Here is a 21,341-nt window from a genome sequence, read left to right as displayed (position 1 = left end):
TTTCTAGGACAGGAACGGTTTGGCAACATGACCCGAGTATATTACAAAGAAGCTGTTGGTGCTTTCGTTGTCTTTGATATATCGAGAGGTTCCACGTTTGAAGCCGTTTTAAAATGGAAAAATGATCTGGATAGTAAAGTCCATCTTCCAAACGGCAACCCTATTCCTGCTGTCCTCTTAGCTAACAAATGTGACCAGAAAAAAGACAGTGGCCAGAATACTCCCCAGATGGACCAGTTTTGCAAAGAACATGGCTTCACTGGATGGTTTGAAACCTCTGCAAAGGTGAGGTCTGCTGTGCGTTTGTTATCTGCTCTGCTGTTAATTCGAAATCTGACCTGTAACTTTAAAGTATTTAGATGGATTTACCTGAGTGGTTTTTGGAAACCTACTAAAAGGTGAGGCTTAGCATGGATATGTTATAGCTTCTTTCACTCAGCAGCAGGAATGCTTTCAGAATTGGCTAGTGGAGAGGTGAATAGAAGGGCAGATTTTACATTAAAATAAAAATGACTATTATTAGAGCAAAGAACAAATGACATTTTCTATGAGTTTGAGTCCTTAAATGAAGTACTTTTCATGTACCTGGAATTTGTGGGGTATGAGGTATATTGTCAAGCACAACTATTTTTGATTTTTATAGAACGCTTAATAAAACTAAGGGACGTAGTTGTCCCTAGTGAAGATGTAAGTCATGTGCAGGACTAACAGACATTGAAAAGGTCAGGGAGGAGATGTATTCAGATGATGTTTGAAGAGTTTTAGATCAAATGTGTAGGAAAATTTGAACAAGAGGAAATTATCAACATTTGTGACATACTTCTTCATGAATAGTAGAGTGAGAATTTTTTCTTTCAACCATTATGGGAAGCTGGATAAAATGTTTTTTGAAGAAAAACAAAAACACGTTGACTGTTGAAAATCTTAACAGTCTAAATATACACTAAAGTAAAGGTGACAATACCAAGCACAAAATATTGTGCTGGAGGGGGTTTATGTGCATTGGAAGTTTCACTTTAGAGGTCCAATAACAATCAGACATGAGAGGATGATGAATTATTAGCAAAATTCTGTGATGGCAGACTCAAAACCATGAATTTGATATAATCTTAACACAGTTCCAGCTTTTAGTATGCCTTCTGTGAATTTCTTGTATATATCAAAAAAAAATGCATTGTTTCTCCAAATGACCTACTTACTTATTACCGAGTTACTTTTAGCTTTACCAGAAACCCATCCTAAAAGTGGAAGATTATTTGCTGCCACTGATGATCAGAATAATGAAAGCAAAGCTATGGGAGACTACACAAAAAGTGCTCTGAAAATATTGTGATGGTGGGGTCATTGGAAAAAATAGTGTCTGCTGAAGACAGAAGTGTTTACTCCTAAGCTAAAGGCTATTTGTTTAAACAAATATATTCTAGTATCTTAAAGTTTATTTTCATAAATAAAAAGTAGTAGTGGAAGAGAGATGAAGACCAGAGTTGCTGCATGAGCACTTAGCCAAACAGGAAGGAAGAGGTTGCAGAAGGCAAGGCTTTTTATAGAGGCACTTGTTTTGGAAGTCATGCCCTCTGTCTGCTCTCTGCATCTGTGGGGATTTGCTTTACTTCCCAGCTTTGTTAGAAAAAAATTAGTGGTATGTGTAAGTGTTTATTAGAGCATGAGATTTGGTGGAGAAGATGAATATATTACAGATAAAATTTCCTCTTCTGGTTTTATTTGAATTAATCATTCAGGTAATAAATCCAAATTTCTCCCCAGAGTCTAGAAGGAAGATTCATAAACAATAGTATCATGTGGCCTGTCACCTGAGACTGTATAAGTCATCAGCTTCATGATATCTATGGACAGGGTTACATGCAGAGGTGAAAAGAAAAACATTCATATGTTCTGTGCCTTCCTACGAATATATTAGAAACACCTTCTGCAAAATTTCCTTAGTGGTAAACCAGGAGTATTTCAAGAGAGTAACAGTAATATAAAATTTTTGTTAAAAATTTTAGTCAAGGCTTAAAGTACTGCCCAAGTGTCACTAATACCTATGCTTCTGAGCTGGCCAGCAGCTAACTTCAAATCTGATTTCTGCTAGAATTCCAGTGATCTGAATTCTGATACAAACACAGCCAAAAGGCAAGTTTGAATTCATGAACTTCATCTTTTCACCTTTATGGAAAATAATGGATTTCCAATATGAGAATGTATGACTAATTACACTACAATATGGGACTTTCTGTTCCTAATCAATTACAATTAAATACAGTAAGAGAACATTATAATTATTTGGAATAATGGGGATGGTGGGGACTGAGGGACATTTGGGCATTTAACGATCAATACTTTAATTAAAGTTAATGCTTATCTTGGGAATGGAGTTAAAAAAAGCTTGTGTTGGTGCTAGAAAAGATACCTGAATAAATAGCAGAGGTCTTGCAGAGCTCTCACTGTCTGAGAAAGGTATAACAAATAAGGGAGAAGGCTAGAATGAACCTTGTGGTATTGGATGGGAATTGGAAAAGTCAATATATATGTATATATATACACACACACATATATAAATTCTGTATTAATGTGTATATGTGTGTGCATATACACACACATGCACATACATGTACACATACATATATGTGTAAACAGATAAACATAGAAGCAGATACCAATATGTGTATGGATACACACATATTTACTAGGTGTGTCTGCTGAAAAGGATTAGAAGCAATGACAGCACAGAACCAATGAGCTTTGCAAGTCCTTAGAATTTGGTTTTTAAATACTGTTATCCAATAAAAAGAACCGAGTCTCCCTGGAGAAATGACTGATTTCAGTACTAGTAGGACAAGGAAAGTAAAGATGTGCCTGAGATATTTTGTGGTGCCGGAAGCTAAGGAAACGCTCACAAAGTGACGGAGATGCATCAGAAAGACACAGGAGCCTGCTTATAGGAGCTCCAAAACCTAAGACAGTTTAAGCGACAAAATAAGTAATTATTGTAATGGACTTAATACATAGAATAAAATAATGATCCATGATATGAATAAACAAATGAATAAATGGGAGAGAAGAGAAAGCTCTTCCTAACAGGAGAATTCCAAATCATAAATGGAGAAGGAATGATGGAAATAGAAAGTCACCATTAAACACAACAGTAATAATTGTTCTAGGGAAAAATTAACTGATGCCAAAATGAATAGGGAAAGGTATGGTGAAAAACAGGATATTTACATATTTGTACTAACTGAGTACAAAGTGAAAAAGAGTAACTTTTCAGTGGAGAAGCCTGGCAGACATGACTTCAAGCAAGTGTGCCTCCTCATACACTGAAAAGGGCACATCCTGTATGTCTTATTCCTGCCAACAATGCGTGACTTGAATTTAATGATACGGAAACATCAGACAGATCCAAACTGAGGGATAGTCTCTGGCCAGTACTCTCCAAGAGTGTCAAGGTCATGAAAGGCAAGGAGACTGAGGACCTGTTCCAGATTCAAGGAGACCAAGGGGACAGATCGCAAAACACAGCTGCTCACCTGCATCAGAAACAGGACAGTGAGACAGTTGATGAAATTCGAACAAGGTTGATAGAGTAATGCTGGCACAGTACTGTCATCTAATTTCTTGATTTTGATAGTTATACTCTGGTTACCTAAGATCTTAATGTCTGAGGAATATGGGTGAAGAATATATAGGAACTTTTACTACTTTTACAATGTTTCTGTAAATCTGAAATTATTTTAAAATGAAAAGTTAAATACTTTTAAAAAGAAGCACAGTTTTTGCTATATGTTACATATCATGTATTTAATGACAGCTTATGAATCAGTCACACAAATGTTGTGATAGCTGGTGATTCCTTAGAGCATCCTTAACGGGCATCACACCCACAACATTGTTTCAGCTCAGTTTATACATGTCAACTAAAAGTCATAATTTGTACTCAGAGATGGGGAAGCGACATGTTGCATTTATCATATCTTAATGTGGTTTGAGCCCTTCAGCATTTTTTTTTCACAATGTATCCTGAATACGTGAAGTAGATGTTCAAGGGCAGATTTTTGTGTTTTTTGTTTTTATCTCTGTGCTTTCACTTACGTGGCTGGCCACCTACAGCAGGATGAAGACTCGTTTACCGTGGAGACAGTTCACTGAACCTCAGTGGCAGAAGTTTAAAACATTCAAAAACAGAACATCAGAAAGAGTGATCCTTTGTAAAAAGAAGACTGTCTCAGTCACATTACTCAGCAGCATTGAACTCTTAGCAAACACTTTAGTATTGGAGCAGGAGATGGAGCTGGCGTACTTATAATGCCCCCTCTGACAAACTTTCCTAGCTCCTGGTAATACTCTAATGCTTTCCTCTAAGAATATTGATCCTGAGAATTGATCCTGGTTGTTTCTGCACTACAGGATAACATAAACATAGATGAAGCATCCCGGTTCCTAGTGGAGAGCATTCTTGCCAACCACGAAAGCTTCCCTAATGAAGAAAACGACGGCAGAATTAAACTGGATGAGGAGACCGTGAAAAAAGAGAACAAATCCCAGTGTTGCTGACTCAGCGTCTGCTTCTCTCCTGCGGATGCAGCCTGATTCGGTTGGAAGCAGATTCCTGAGAGTGGATCATGGATGGTGGATATGCTGCTGTGTGAATCTTCAGGGCTGTGCCTTAAAATAACAAGGATGGCACCCCTGGGAGCCTGTGACGAAAGGGGACGCTGGTGAAGGAGTCCTGCCGGTGGCTCTGCCCCTTCACCTGTGAACACTTAGGCTTCTGTTGTTGTTGCCATCATATTCAGGATAATGTTTATGTCCTTTTTAACATCTTTTAAAATGACAGTTCTTCTGGATTTGTTAAGACTTGGAAGTTGTGGCTTTCAGTGTGAACACTGGGCTGGTAATAAACTTTCCCTGCAGTCTCACTGTAGTTTCATGAGTCTGTATTTTTGTCTCCCGTATCCTATCCTCAAGTTCGAGGGAGGCTTTTAGACCCTTTTAGCCACAGAAAGCTGGAAGTTTCTGTTTAGCAATTTATTTTTCTAGTCAAAACTTTGAACTTCATGTAAAATTGTTATCCTTAAATATTGTAATTTAACTAGTCCTGGCTAGTGTGACATGTGGTTATTCCCCTTAAATACATTAAAATCCCCTTCCTAATGAGTCAGGAAGCACTCACACCACACTGGTACTCTGATCTGGTTGGTACCAGTTGGAAACAATATAAATGAACATCTCTTCTTTTCTCTCCCTAGTCCATTCTCTCCTTTCTTCTTCCTGTGTGTTTGTTTATAACTAAGAGCCTGATAGATATTACTGTTGCAGTTGTAACTAGTCTTTTCAAATCTGTAATAATAATCGTTAAGGAGTGAATTTATTTCAAAACATATACAATTAAATCGAGACTTCTATAGTAGGCATTGTGAAAGAAATTAGGTCGTGTGTGGTTTTATACAAAGTTTTGAACATTTAAAGTATAGTACATGAGAAACAAAGCAGGCTCACAATATTTGTATTGTCATTTAACCCAATTAAGGAAAAGAATAAATATTTTGACTGCAACTTTTGTTTTGAATTCATGTAGTTCTAGAAAGGTAATATGGGCATACTTTTCTGCCTTAGAAAAGTCTGTGTCTGTTCACTTTTGCCTTTTATTTTTAAGGGGGTTAATGATATCATGTGAAAGGTCCAACTTATCCCTTTCAAAAGAAATTTAGAAGTATTTGTGACATACCAAAGACAATGCAAAATGAGGTCTTGTACATTAAGTATGAACTTCGATAGGAAATATCTGTACATTTATTGAGCAGGGGGAAAAAAAAGACTAGCAAATTGCATTTACTCTCACAGGTGTACTCTGAGAATAAGTCGTAACTATCATGGGCCATAAAATGTAGCTTGCCCTTCTCATGTTAAACCTGAGCCTTGGCTAGGAATCAAATGTGTTTGTGTGTTATATATTTAAGTAAATCAACTCTTCAACCTCTTTGGACACGTATTCTCTGTAGAAGCAGATTTTCCTGAGGCCAAGGAATAGAAAGCAGACCCTGATTTAAGTAATACTAATTTAATTAATACAACCCTCTTAAGTTTTTAAAAATAATGTATTAAATCTTGCGTTCTAGGAAACGTGTCATACTTTAAATTTTTTTCTAGTCTAGGTACAAAGTTCAACTTTTTAACCTTTTTTAAATTCCAGAGTCCAATAGTGTAAGTATTATGAAATATCTGTGCCCAAACCAAAATGTTAGAAATATAAAGCTTATTCTAGGTAGTCACTGAAAGACTGAATGTTCTTTTTCATATACTGAGTTTTATTTTTTCCAGGAAATTCATCATGTTTACATTGATTTAGCTGTGGATTCAGAATCAGTAGTATTGCACTTTCTTTGCCCATCTTTACCATATTTGTTTTCTTCTCTTAGAATAATTTTAAGGATTGACAGCACCTTAAATAATTTTTTTCTATAAACACTCAGTGTTCTGTTTGTCAGTGTGAGGTAGTGTATTCTATTTATTATTTCCTACACTTTAGAAGTAAAACTGAGTAACTGTTTTGCTTTACTCCTAAATTCTCACTATAATTTATTTTTGCAACTTGAACATGAAACTTGAAGTGAGGGTGCTGGGGAAGGACAAGTTCTCCTCTACCCTTTCTAGGTTCTTCTGGCTGGTCTAAGAATTAAGTTGACATGAAACAGATTAACAGGAGAAAATCAAATTTAATTGCATACATACAGGGCCCCAAAAGAAAAATGAGACCCAAGGACAGGTTGGGCAATTGAGGCTTATCTACCATCTGAGAGAAAGAGAAGGGGGTAGGGGTTTGTGACTTCAAAGGGGAGGAAAGCAATTCACTCGAAGATGGAAAATGTTTGGTAAACAAGTATTTGCTCTGCCATGCAGAGACAGTGGGACACAAGGAGGAATCTGGTCTTCAGGCTCTGCTGAGTGCCCCACCACACCTGGCCCATGTTCTTTGTAGGTATCTCGGGTGCAGAAATAAGCAGTAGGCCCTTTGTCTAAATTCTTTTAGTCAGTTAAGGGGGAGGTAAAAAAGACTTCCTGAGTCTCGGATTTCTTAAAAATAATCAGCCTAACATCATCCTCATGCCAAAGAGATATATTCTGGGGTGGCAAATTTTGCTCCCCTACAAGGGTAAGCTACATAAATGATTAAAAGAAAGAAGAGAATACTTTGATATTCCTTATTCACTTAATTGCTGAATAAAAACTCCTCAGCCTCACTTCAGAATTAAATAGTTTTCTGGGAATGGAGCTCAGAAATCTGCTTTAAAAAAAATCTGGTGATGTCCATTTTGAAAACCCTGTGGAGTGGGTAGCAATAGTTAAAGTGTTATTTAGTTTGAAATCTGTGTTTTTACATAAACCATGAACATGCTTAAAATATAGCATTTTCATTTCCATTTATAAATCAGTGTTGTTCAAAAGTCTGAACTCCTTAAACAGTGGACCAGCAGAATAAACTCACTTTCGTCCACTGCAGACCTGAGGGTTCTGACAGGCTGGACTAACCTACAAGTAGTGTAGCCATTTGGAAAAAGGAAGTCATAATCTCTGTGGCATATCTTCATTACACTGTTCTCCAAAATGATACAATCTGTAAATTAATAAGTGTGAAAACAAGAAATAAAACTACAAAAACTTTAGCATGTATGAAAAAACTTTGATGTTGGGCTAAGAAAATCTTTAAATCCTCAAATGCTTAAAGCCAAAGAGGAAAACATAGATACATTTGGTTATATCAGTATATCTTGTATAGCAAGATGATATAAGTAAAATTATTACAAATGACAGCAAAGAAAATATTTGTAATTCATTCAGTTGGGTAAGGATTAATAAGTCAAATAATAAAAATAAGCACTGTATAAGACAATGAGTAAAAATGAGCAAATAATGTAAAACCAGCACTTACAGAAGAGTCAATTCATGTGTCAAGTCTTAGTATACAGGAAAATACACCAAAAATGTATGAGTTTGATTATATCTCTGATCTGGATGAACATATGGGAAAATAGATATTCATAATCTGCTGTTAACTAGATCTGCCTTGATAGATACCTCCCAGTTTTCCCTCACGGGTTGCTGTTCACTTTACACTTTTAGTCCACATCTTGCCTAGAAGTGGAACTGCTATTGATGGGGAAACAGAATTAAGAACACACCCTCCTCCCAACCCAGAAAACCTCCCCACAAAGTTAGACCAGAATGAAAGCAGTTATTATTGAATAAGCATGAAATCAGAACGTGTTCGTCACAGGCAATATGCTAAGAGATTGTAAAGACAGGAAGAAATCTTACCCTTTCATATAGCCCAGCAGATCCGACCCGTTCCATGCGTGTTCTCAGGGTACACAATAACTAGTCCTCAGATAAGAGGGCTTATCAGCCCCATTTTTCTCACATAACGAATCTTCAATTCACTTAGTAACTGGGGTGACCGTTTGCATTAGCTAACTGAGTTTATCCAAAGGAAAAATGAACTTCTTATGTCTTTATGGCAGGAGGAAGTTTTACAAGTTGGCATGAGGCTTCCACCAAAGTTAGGCTTCCCCCTCCCACAGAAACTGGGAGACAGGGACCCTATCTTCCTTGATGATCACATTTCAAAGAGATGGCTCCTAGGTCCTTGAGCAAGCTGATGAGAGACTTATTTAGCTTTAAAAATGATTTACATACATTCCAAAGAGACAGAGAAAGAATTTACAAGTCTTCAAGTGTAAATACTCTCAGATAAAAGGGAGAGCACAGGCAGGGAGAGTCTCTTCCCTTATTTTCCACAGGGAGAATCAAGCCTTTTAATACTTTTAATTTGTATTTGCCCTTACTGTCAACTCTGGGTGAACATTTGCTTATGTGTACAAAGGAGAATATGCAGGAGCTTGTTCACTGCAGCATTGATTGGATAGACATGCAAAAAAACTAATCTGAATGTTTATCTGTAGTGGAAAAATGAAATGGACGATTGAATACCCATACAAGGAGACACTGTACAGCAGTATAGCAACAGTTATATAAAAATATGCATTAAGAATTTAAAGACTTTGTACAGCTAAATACCAAGTTCCTGATTATAATTACCTCAGGGAAAAGCTAGAACTGTGGATATTGGTCAAGGCTGACTTGAGCTTTTTAGATAATGTTTACAGTTTTATGGTACAGTTCATTTTACATTGGTCAGTATGTTCCCTACACTACCACTGAAATGAAGAGGAACATTTCCATTTAAAACATAATACTTAAGAAAATAAAAGCTGCTTTGAAGGATCTTTACTGTTTACTACATTTAATAACATCACTTATAATTTGGTCCTTCTTGGATCTTACATATATTTGTTTACTTGCTAAGTCAGTTAACTTTCCTAAGATTAATAGCTGGACTTATTCAGCTCAGAGTTTAACATGTCCATCTACATTCACATGAGGTGAATTTTTGCTGCTCACTCTTGCCAGTGTTCAAGAATAAACAATTGTGCAATTTAAAGAACAAGATTTATCCACACATGAAATCATATGAACTACCCATTTCTTTTCCAAAACTGGATTTTGTTTTGAAATTTGAATATAGAAAACCACTATTCTTTTTATTTCTGATTCTCCAAGTTTTGTGTGTATGGTGGGATGAGGAGGTAGGAATGTAGATGATAGGTTAGAGTTACATATAAAATAGTGCTAGAACTACATACATATTAGTAAATCAATCTATTGCCTCTGAAAAGTCACCTGAATACCATCTGGCATTGTTCTACTTGTCCATTAGCATTTCCCAAATCAAACTAATTATCTATCAATCTTCTTCCCACTGCCAAACCTGCTCTAGAGGTTGAAGTGTTTATGTATTACAAATTTTATGTTCACTCTAAGTTAACATGTGATGCTATCTTTTAGTAGTATGATTATTTTGTTGATCTTTGTGAACCACGCTAGATTTATACCTGCCATTTCCCTCCCTTTAAGAAAACTTTGCTTTTGAGTTTTTAGTATAGCTTCAGTCATACTGTTAAACTGTGATTTGAGAACCTACAGAACTTTAAAGAAATACAGTAATTGCTTTAAGTGAAGTCATAATAACATTGGTTGAAACTGGCTTCAATTTCAATTCAACGTACTGCTTCACTGTCTGTCTGTGGTTTAGAGATGAAATTCTGAGGATTTCTTTTATTCATTACAAACTGAGATACTCTCCAAATTTTTTTCTCTTATGGAAATTTAGTACTGTAAAGTACTGTAGTACTTTCGAGCCGGTTTGATTCAGAATGATTATAATAGCTGGGAGTAGAATCTAATTTTTGTAGCATAGCACCTTTAAAAATTGAATATGTACTCTAGGTATTTTTTGTTGTACTACTTGAGCATATTTCTATTCAATTCTATTTAACAAGGTGATTAATGATAAATTCATTGCCTGTTGCAATTGATGTGTAATATGTATAATAGTTGTCTCTGCAAAGAAAGGAATTATGATTAAAATAGGAACTGATGACAGGATAGATAAATGAGCCATTCCTTAAATACATATAAAGCTAAGCATATTATATTCTAAAATAATGGTCACTGTTAACCAAAAATCAACTTATATTCAAAAATTTAAAGACTCATCTCAGTATAAAATGAAGACTGATTGGTAAATCAATGTTAAGTTTAAAATATTATGTTCCTATGATTTTAATTTATATATTATAATATTTCAATGTTTTGTCACCATACACTTTAATTTACCTATAAAGGGAACATGAAATGAACACTTCACTCTGTAGCAGACTTTTACATGACTCAATGAAGGACCCCAAAGAAGAATTTACTTCCTGTAAATTATAAGATAGTTCTAGGATGAACCAACCTAAGCTGAATCAAGAGTATATGAAATCCACTCCTGTACCCAGCTCTTTAACTCATTGTTATTTAAGACTATCCTGAATTGTGGGTGCCAGACAGAATCTGATGTGATAACTAAGACTTTACTCAAATCAATGGTCATGCGCAGGCATGTGCTACCATTGGAATGTCAGCACCAAAATCCTTACTTACAGTTCAAAGGAGACAACTAAAAGTTTTCTGCTCTCCTTTAATTCCCCATGTAATATATTAAATCAACAGGTAAAGAAGGGAAGCCGACATTTATTTTCTTCTGAAGGAGCTGGACAATCTTCCAAATGGCTACTTCAAGTAGTGATATTTTTGGAACTGCATATTATGAAAGAGTTAGTCTGTTTTTTAACCTTTACTAAATGACATATTTGTAAGTACATTTTTGAAGCCTTCTTGTTCTTTTCAAACCAAGGTTAATGGTGAACTTGAAAGAGAAAATGAAATAGGTCTGTCAAATGGAATTACCTACGAGCTTCTCCACCCACTCAGTCTGCTTATATTCGAGAAGAAATTTAGCCAAATCCTGCTAGGTCCTTAAATGTAATTTTTCTTTCTGTTCCCAGGCCCCGTGTTTGAAATAAAATATCCAATATGCCATAGTTTGTTAACTCTGTTCTAACATTAGTTTTATAAGTCACTTTAAAAAGTTGTAGTTCATTATTTCTAAAGCAGCATTAGTTTACAGGAAATTAATGTTAACTCTTTAAAAAATAAGTCTGAAATAAAGATGAGACATTATACGTTGAATTCAAAATCATTGTCCTATTTAATAACCATGATCGCTTGCTTCTGAAAAAGCATTTTGATGTATAACAAGATAATTTGGCATTTTTAAGAAAAATCACATTGTTAACTATGTCAGAACTTTATAACCAGATCAGAATTTATACAAAGATTTCAGAAAAAAAAAAAAGATAGGAAGGAAACAGCAGTGAAAATTTTACCAAGGAACAACTATATAACCAACCATATTTCCAAGATTTATTTTTTAAACCAGAGATGCATCAGAATTAGGAACTTAGGGCAGATGCACCCTGTTATTAATTGAATTAGGTCCCCCGCAAAAGAAATGTTGAAGTCCTAACCCCCAGCACCTCAGAATGTGACCTTATTTGGAAATAGTATGGTTACAGATGTAATTAGTTCAGATGAGGTGCTGGCATAGGGTGGGCTCCCAATACAATATAACTGGTATCCTCATAAGAAGATGGCCACATGAAGACATAGACAGGGAGAATGCCATGTGAAGACAGAGGATTGGAGTTCCTTGACAGCTACAAGTGAAGGAACACCACAGATTGCCAGCAAACCACCAGAAACTAGAAAGAATCAGGGAAGGATTCTTCTACAGGTTTTGGAGGGAGCACGGCACTGCTGAAACCTTGATTTTGGACTTCCAGCCTCCAGACAATAGACAATAAATTTCTGTTGTTTAAAGCCACCCAACTTGGGATACTTTGTTACAGTAGCCCTAGGAAATGAATACACACTCCAATACCACTTCCACTTACATTATTGGTCAGAGAAAGAAGTGGAAGTGGGAAAAAAATCAAAACACTGAAGGTCAAATTGAAAGCAGTACAAAGAACAGATTGCTGAAAGGATGATAAGGGATATAGAATTCAAGATGGCAAAAAGAAATGGAAATAAAGTTATTTTAAAAGAGAAAGGGAGAACGGATAATGGAGGTCTAACAATTGGTATGCTCAGAATATGCTGAAATAAAGTGATTCATAGTTTGAAAATAACAGGATGCTGAAGACATATTAGGAAAATGCAAACAAACAAACAAAAGGCACAAATACCAATCAAGGTGAGTTGTGGGCAAAAAGTACCAAATGAGACATAGGAGAACATTTTATTACAAAAGGAGGAATCCATAATGGGAATCTAACAGTAATAAATGTATTTATCATCAACATTCATAAAACAAATGCTAGGAAGTATTAGGGGAAAAAATGTAGTACAAGACTTCAGCTGAACTTTCCTCAATCAATTGTGAAATAATATAAGAAAGATCCTCTGCAAGCACACACATACTCCCCACTCCCACAGAAGGATATACCTTATTTTCCAGTAATCATGGAAAAATCAATCACAAAAGTCACCATGGACTAGCCACAAACAAACCTCAAATTCTGAAAGAAATAGAGTCGACAACATTCATCACAAAGCAATAAGATCAGAAAACAGCGGAAGGCACACAACCAAACCAACTAAACAGAAACTAACTGGACATATAACTCAGACCAAGGAGAAAATCAAACCTAAAATTACAAAATATCTGGAAAATGACTATGATGAAGGCACCATATATAGAAACTACCAAACTGCAGATAACAATGCCAAAATCAAAATGCTTACTTTGAAATGATTAAAGAATAAAAGTGAATGGAATAAACCTTCAATACAAGAATTTAGAAGACCAGTGAAGGAAGAAATTAATGCTAACAGCAGAAGTTTGTTTACTAGAAACATAATAATTTTTGTAAAAGTTTTTGTGGAGGGAGAGGATAAAATAGATAAACCTGAAAATTATGGTGTAAAGAAAATAATGGCATTTAAATGAGAAAGTAAAGGATGCTAACTGAAAATTTTGCTCAACACTATGCAGATTAATTCAAAGGAAAACAATTTCTTAAACTTCCCCAGGGAGAAAAGTAGTCCAATTTTTATATTTGAGAAATAAGTGGTCAAAAAATCTAACTTTCATCTAGCCCAGCCCTCTTTGTAACTTCCATCACCAAAAAATGCACCAGGTATAGTATATACCACGGGTAACTTGAAACATTTAAAGAACTCATCTTCCCAATGCCATTTAAACTGTTCCAAAGTATAGAACAAAGAAAACTCTCCATTTTTAAAGGAAGTTAGCTTTGAAGTATGAAAAACACCTTGTTTCTTGACTAAAGTTGAGCAAGCAAACGATGACAGTGACTTACCAACCAGTTCGTGGATGGTCTCTGTCAGACTGTAACTAGAAAAAGACTAGTTACTGGTGATTATGGAATCTGAGAAGTGCTGCAAGGTAATTTTGGCAATGCAAAGAAAGTGAGTCCCAAGGACCCTGAGGAACATTGACCTCCTGCACACCCACATTTACATTACTACGTCAGAATCAGAGGAGAGGGATGGGCTTTCTATAAATGGAGAGGGTAAGACAGAGAAACAGACTCTATGAATTCCATGACGTCAGTCTTGCTGGTGTTTTATTATAATTCCAGGCTTACTATCAAGAATGAAACAGTGCACTGTTGTGTGTTGATGATTATATAAATATTGAAACTCTCAACCATCAAAGAAATGTTATTTGTTAGAAAGGAAGCCCTTTTTAATAAAAATGACCCAAACATGAAGTTTTTCCAGGATTAAATAGTATATATAAATGAAGTTAGCAAGATATTTATACTGAAACCTGACAAGGGTGCCCAAAAATAGCAAACTAGCTACCAATCTTAAAGTGATGGAAAAACCCTATATAAATAATTAACAAATAAAATCAACAGCACAATAAAGATCAACTTAAGATGCCCAGGATGGGTTTATACAGTTGTTTCTATTAAGATTGTTAAGAAAGCTATTAATGAGATTTACCATGAAAGCAAATCAAAACAGGATGTTATTTTTCCATAAATGCTGAAAAAGAATTTATAAAAATTAAGTGTAATTATTCTTTCATTCAATAAAAAAATTAATTGCAACTTAAAAAAACTAGTAATAAGTAGATATTTCCTGAATATGATTTTTTAAACTAATGTGCCCCAAAGTTAACATTTAGGGAAAATGCTGACATTGGTGAGTATCCAAAATCTGAGATGCAGATAAAAATTGAGAGAATTTTATTATTTTGAAAAACAATATTTTTCCTGGAGCTGACAGATTAAAATGATTGTTATAGCAAATATCGTATAAAGCATGTATACGCTCTCAAGAATATTAGTTTGCTTACCTCTTCAGCAGGTTCCAGCAAACTGATTAATTCTCTGCAAACAACCATTGATTCTTAGCAAGATGTAGTTTACTTAATAATTAAGGTTTTTTTGTGGTTTTCATTCAGCTTCCCTTTATAGCATGTACTAGCTTCTATCTTGTTTAAACATCTCATAACTAATGATTGTGAAAACACTTTTACGTAGAAAACGGTTATTAATAAATGTCCTTTAAATATAGAAATAGATTGACAGTTGATACCAATATTAAAAGACTATAAAAGGGTTATGTCCTTTTTAAAGTAATGAATTTATAACAGTGTAATATGAGGCAGCATACTTATTAATATAATGTTTGTAAAAATTTAATATGACCGAATAGATTTTTAGAAGGAAAGCGTTAATGCTGGTTTGGTAGCATTTTTTCCAGCCTTGATGACACCTGATCATTTTACCCTTGGTGAAATCCTCCTTGAAACACTAACTCAAGAAATTATTAAGGGTGTGCCTACACTGGATCTAAGATAAATCAGACTTTTACCAAGAACCGTGTAGGACACAGAGCTACTGGGCTTCATTGTCAATATTCTTTATAAAGAGTAACCAGTATTGATGAGGCAGCCACATGGAGGTATAGGTTCTTGTAATTCCAGAGCGGGCAGCAGGATTAGGTAGGAATCAACGTTGAAGGGCTTTCTGAGACAAGATAGCGCACACTCACTCAGCCTCTTCTCCTAGGATCCTATGAGTGCGGAGTGACTGGGATACTGAAAAATTCCTGGAAGTTCCAAGACCACAGTCATGCCTTTGTAAGCATTCTGTGCTGTTGTCTATCCTATATTCTTTCTTAAAGCTACATAAACTTGATGCTGAATAAAGCCTCTTTTGTCTCACAACTTCTCTTTTTGAACCCAAGAATGTTGCTGTTAGTAGCAGAAGGGCTTCTCAATTGCAGACTTCTGATCATTGTAGAGTTGTTTAATCTACTATTTAGTATTCATAACAATAACAAGTTATTCTTTAAGAGCTTCATTTAAGTTTTATTTGTTTGATTCAATTTAAAACAAGGTTCCTTCAAGAAAAAAGTTCATTTTGAGAAATCTTCAAATCTTCTTAAGATAAAATTTTAAAAAAAGATGTTAATTTTGCTCCATGTGGAATTGAGATGACAAAAACTCCAAAATCATGTACAATGACATCTGTGATAGATAATCTTGAAGCCAGATATAACAAAGAATCTAAATAATAATAGGAAAAATAAGTCTTAGAGAAAAACCGAGTGTTCAAAACATATTTTTTCCATTAATCAAATTTCAAAACAAAAGACTTGGCTAGAATGTTGTAATGAGGCAATTTTCTAGTTTTGAGTGTGTAGAAACTAAGAATTTAAAGAACAATGTCATTGAAAAGAGTTCTGTTGTCTTCCAACTATTTTCAATAATTGAAGAGGAGAATTTTTTAGATTTTCACAAGTTATGAATTGTAGTAAAAATTCCTTTTAGAAGACATTAGTGAAGAAGCTTTTTTTATTTCCTGAATTACATTCTGGTGTGCAAAAAAAAAAAATTTTTTTTAATGTTACTGCTATTAAGTGTACTCCTGAATCTTATTCTGAAAGTATCTTATTTCATGATATAACGTCAATGAAATATCATCACCACCATAAGTCAAGTCTTCAAGTCCAGAAATTGTGGGGGAAATAAATGCATATTTTAGTTATTATTTGAAAGGAAAAAAAGCAACATCACCATCATCAGTAACCTATACTGGAAGAGCAGGCCAAAAAAGAAAAAAAAAAAAGTTCAGTTTGTTTAGTTGAAGTGAACATCAATTTTGTATGACGGATTACATATAGTAGAGTAGACAGGAACTATCTAGCTGCTGGTGATACCGACAAACTATTTCTCTGCACTATAATATTAAACTTCTAAAATTTGATTACTAAAACATTTTTAATAATAAAATTGTGACCATTACATTTTTGATGCAATTTTATATGTAATTCTACATACCAACATTTCCTTCTGTGATGATAAAGACTCGGGTTATTCAATATTCTGCTGAAGTAAGTATTCTGTATACCTTGAAATTAAAAAAAAAAAAAAGATATTAGCATGAGAATAACCAGATAGATCACAGGGTTAGAAAGTCCAAAACTGGGTCTAAAAGCATTTGGAAATGAAGTATATGAAGGGATGTTATTTCATATCAGCAAAGAAAATTTGATTATTAATAAAATGTGTTGAGATAACTGAGTAGTCATCTAGGGGAAAATGTTGGCTCCCTAGATCTAATTTTTTATCCAAATTAATTTCAGATAGGTTAATGATTTAAATGAAAAAAATTACTAAGATAAAACATGAGATTTTTAAAAAATCTTGGAATTGGGGAAGTCTTTTTAAGTATGACACAAAATCTCATACTTTCAACCACACAAAAATAAATAAATACATTGCCAAAACTCACCATAAGTAAACTCAAAAGATGGTCCTGGAAAAGTATTTTATGTTCTAGTTAAACTGCTATTATCCTTGATTTTTAAAGAACTCCTCCTACAAGTCAAAAAGACCAGAACAATGAACAACAAATAAGCAGAAACAACTAACTGAAGAGGAAATAAAATGACCATTAAACAGATGAGAAGATGCTGAAACACACTCACAAAGATGCAAATCCAGAACTACACTAAGATACCATTTTTCATCTATTAGATTGGCCAAAGAAATATTTATTAAAATTACTAGGGTGTGATAAAACAGCATCTCATATTGCTGAAGAGAATGAAAGGTGGCAAAATGTATATAAAGGACAAATGGACAATACCTATGAAAATTACAAATGCCATTTTACGTTGAATTTCCCATAGCCATTTATCCTGCAGATATGCTTGAAAATTTGTAAATTTAGTTCATGTTGCAAGGATATTCATTGCAGCAATGTTTATAAAAGCAAAAAACTGGAAATCGTGGATTAGAAAAAGAATGCTGTGGTGGTATTACTTTCACAATCAGATAAAAACATTGATATACAAAAGGTATGAATCCTTTATATGGGAACATAACAATTTCATAAGTTATTCAAAAGTTCTTTGAAAATTAAGTGCTAAAGCAACTCCAGTCTATTCTGAATGGTAGAAATAAAACCTTTCTTAGGCACTGTACATCCTTGATTTAGCAGTGAGGGATCAGTTATTGTCGTGGTGGCTGTTATGTGGCAGCTCTCAACTGTGGAAGCAGAAGATAAAAGCTAAGGAAGAATTTTAAACTTCGTGGTTTAGTATTGAAGGCAAACCTCTTGGCAAAGACTGGGCTATTTTGTGGCTCCAGGACTTTAAGGAAATCTCTGTCCAGTCATTAGCTAACTACTAACCTAATGGAATAGATATTTCAGCGGTCACACATGACAAAAGATACATACTTTCCAAAATTAGTTCAGAATAATCATTAAACAAACAATAACTACAATAATCAGCAACATCAACAAACCTAGCTGGAGGACTGGAAAGGAGAGAAATTGATTTCCAGAGTTTCCCCATTATAAGATTCACAGTGCTCAGTTTTCAACAAAAAAATTACAATGCATGCAAAGAAATAAAAGAAGTATCTCGGAGAAAACTCAGACATTGGACTGTCTAAACAAAAACTCTAAATTAGCTATTTTAAACATGTTCAAAGAGCTAAAGGAAACCATGAATAAAGAACTAAAGGAAAGGATGAGACTGATGGCTCATGAAATAGAGAATATAAATAAAGAAGTTGTAAAAAGGAACCAAATAGAAATTCTGGAATTGAAACGTACAATAACTGATATGAAAAATTCATTAGAAGGTCTCAACAGCAGGTCAGATTTGAGCAAGCAGAAGAAAGAATCAGTGAACTTCACAATTGAAATTACCAAGTCCCAGAAAAAGAAAGAAAAAAGAATGAAGAAAAATGAACAGAACCTCAGAGACCTGTGGAACATCGTAAAATGTACTGACAATCATAAGGGAAGTCCCAGAAGGAGACTAGAGAGAAAAGGGCAAAAAAGAATATGTGAAGAAATAATGGTCCAAACTTCCCAAATTTGTTGACAAACATTAATCTGTAGAGCTCAATGAACTCTAAGTAGAATAAACTCAAACTCCATACCTAGACACATCATAATCAAACTGTCCAAAGCCAAAAACAAAGAGAATCTTGAAAGCAGCAAGAGAGAAATGATACGTCATGTGTAAGAGATACTCAATAAGATAAACAGTGGTTTCTTATTAGAAACTGTGGAGACCAGAAGGCAATGGGATGACATATTCAAACTTTCAACTAAGAAATCTATATCTGACCAAACTATCCTTTGAAAATGAAGGTGACATTAACACATTCCCAGATAAACAAAAACTATGAGAGTTTATCACTAGCAGACCTCTCCTAGAACAACTGCTAAAGTTATGTTTGTTGAAGTCATTCAGGCTGAAATAAAAAGACATTACACAGTAATTCAAATCCACATGAAGAAATAAAGAACACCGATAGAGATAACTAACTACCTAGGTAAATATAAAAGACAGTATAAATGTATTTTTGTTTGTAATTCATTTTTTCTACTTGACTTAAAAGACAACTGCATAAATCAATAATTATAAATCCGTGATAACAGGCACACAATGCATAAAGATGTGATTTCTGATAACAGCATGAAAGTGGAGGATGGAGATACACAGGAGCAATGTTTTTATATATTATTGAAATTAAGTTGGCATTGTTCTAAACTAAAGGAGAAATACAAAATCTTACTACAAGAGAGTGATTTAGTGATCAAACAATTGCCAAAAAAGAAAAGTGTAGGACCAGAGGGCTTTACTGATAAATTCTACCAAATACATAAAGAAGAATTAATGCCGACCTTTCACTAACTCTTTCAAAAAACAGAAAGAGGGGACTTCCCTGGCGGTCCAGTGTTTAGACCTGTCGGTCCAGGGTTAAGACTCTGTGCTCCCAATGCAGGAGGCTTGGGTTCGATTCCTGGTCAGGGAACTAAGATCCCTCATAATGCACGGTGCAGCCAAAAAAAGGCATACACGTCTCAGCCAATAAATAAATAAATAAAACATCATGATATTTAAAAAAAAAAAAAACAAACAGAGAAAGTCGGAACACTTCCTAACTCATTCTATGAGGCCAGTATTACCCCAATGCCAAAGGCAGAAAAAAGCATCACAGGAAATGAAAACTACAGACCAATATCCCTTGTGAGTATAGATGCAAAAATCTTCAAAAAAAAAATTCTAGCAAACTAATTCCAGCAGTATTAAAAATAGTTATATACCATGACAAGTGGAATTTTTCTCAGGAATGCAAGATTGGTCCAACCTGCAAAAATAATCAAAGTAACATCATATTAATAGAATAAAGGGAAAAAAACACATGACCATTTCAATATGTGCAGAAAAAGCATATGACAAAACCCAATACTATTTCTTGATGAAAACACACAACAAACTAGGAATAGAAGGGAACTTTCTCAACATGATAAAAGCCAACTATTGAAAACCCACAGCAAACATCACGATTAATGATGAAAAACTAAAAGCTTTCAGGAACAAGATAAGTATGTCTGCTTTTGCCACTTCATTCAACATTGTACTGGAGGTTCTAGCCAGGGAAATTAGTCAAAAAAAAAAAAAAAAAGAATTAAAAGACATCTAGGTTGGAAAGTAAGAAATAAAATTATCTCTATTTGGAGAAAACATGATATTATATACAGAAAACCCTAAATAATTCACTAAAACAATAGTAGCTTTAGTTTTAAATAAACTAGCTCCGCAAAGTGTCAGTGTTCAAGATCAGTGTACAATATACAAAAATTAGTTATATTTCTATACCACATCAATGAGCAAGCTGAAAATGAAATTAACAAAGCAGTTCCATTCACAATACATCAAAAAGGATAAAATACTTAGGAATAAATTTAACCAAGGAAATATAAGATTTGTACACTAAAAACCACAAAATATTATTTTAAAAAATGCAAGATCTAAATAAATAGAAAGACATCCTGTGTTCATGGACTGAAAGACTTAATATTGTTAAAATGACAGTAACCACCCCCCCCAAATTATCTACGGATTAAATGCAATCCCCGTGAAATGTCCAATTGCCTTTTTTGCAGAAAAGGATAAGCTGATCCTAAAATTCATATGGAACTGCAAGAGATATCTGATCCTAAAATTCATATGGAAATGCAAGAGACATCAAATAGCCAAAACAATCTTGAAGGAGAAAAAAGTGGGAGGGCTTACACCTTCTGATTTCAAAACTCACTCCACAGCTACAGCAATCAAGACAGTCATAGGGTCAGTACAGAGTCATAGAGTAGGTGCTGTGTCATATAATAAGTTCCTCTACACTACACACAATAACAGCTTGGTGGACTTTTTAAAATTGAATTTCCCAATAAGAGGTAAATGTTAATGAAAGGGAAAGCAATAAATCTTTAATTTAGATTTATCATTTATAACTTTGTATACTGAGTTTGCTCGTACATGAGCATACC

At 34.4% G+C, this 21,341-nt stretch overlaps 1 protein-coding gene across 2 annotated transcripts in view; it reads left to right on the top strand.

Annotated features, from left to right (window-relative positions):
• The window catches only part of RAB32 (RAB32, member RAS oncogene family), a 37,526-nt gene that overhangs the window by 14,176 nt on the left and 2,009 nt on the right, over positions 1-21,341 (top strand). The window contains exons 2-3 of one of the 2 annotated variants that reach the window (XM_082474974.1): positions 8-285; positions 4,405-4,916. In XM_082474974.1, the coding sequence (XP_082331100.1) occupies positions 8-285; positions 4,405-4,551 (425 nt within the window). In that variant the 3' untranslated portion in view covers positions 4,552-4,916. Of the gene's footprint in view, positions 1-7; positions 286-4,404; positions 4,917-21,341 lie in introns of those variants that run through there. The other variant, XM_082474973.1, reaches the window with a different exon arrangement.

The sequence above is a fragment of the Balaenoptera physalus genome (assembly GCF_965194825.1).
Source record: "Balaenoptera physalus genome assembly, chromosome: 9".
Taxonomy (NCBI): domain Eukaryota; kingdom Metazoa; phylum Chordata; class Mammalia; order Artiodactyla; family Balaenopteridae; genus Balaenoptera; species Balaenoptera physalus.
This window is presented reverse-complemented; position numbering and strand designations above follow the sequence as displayed.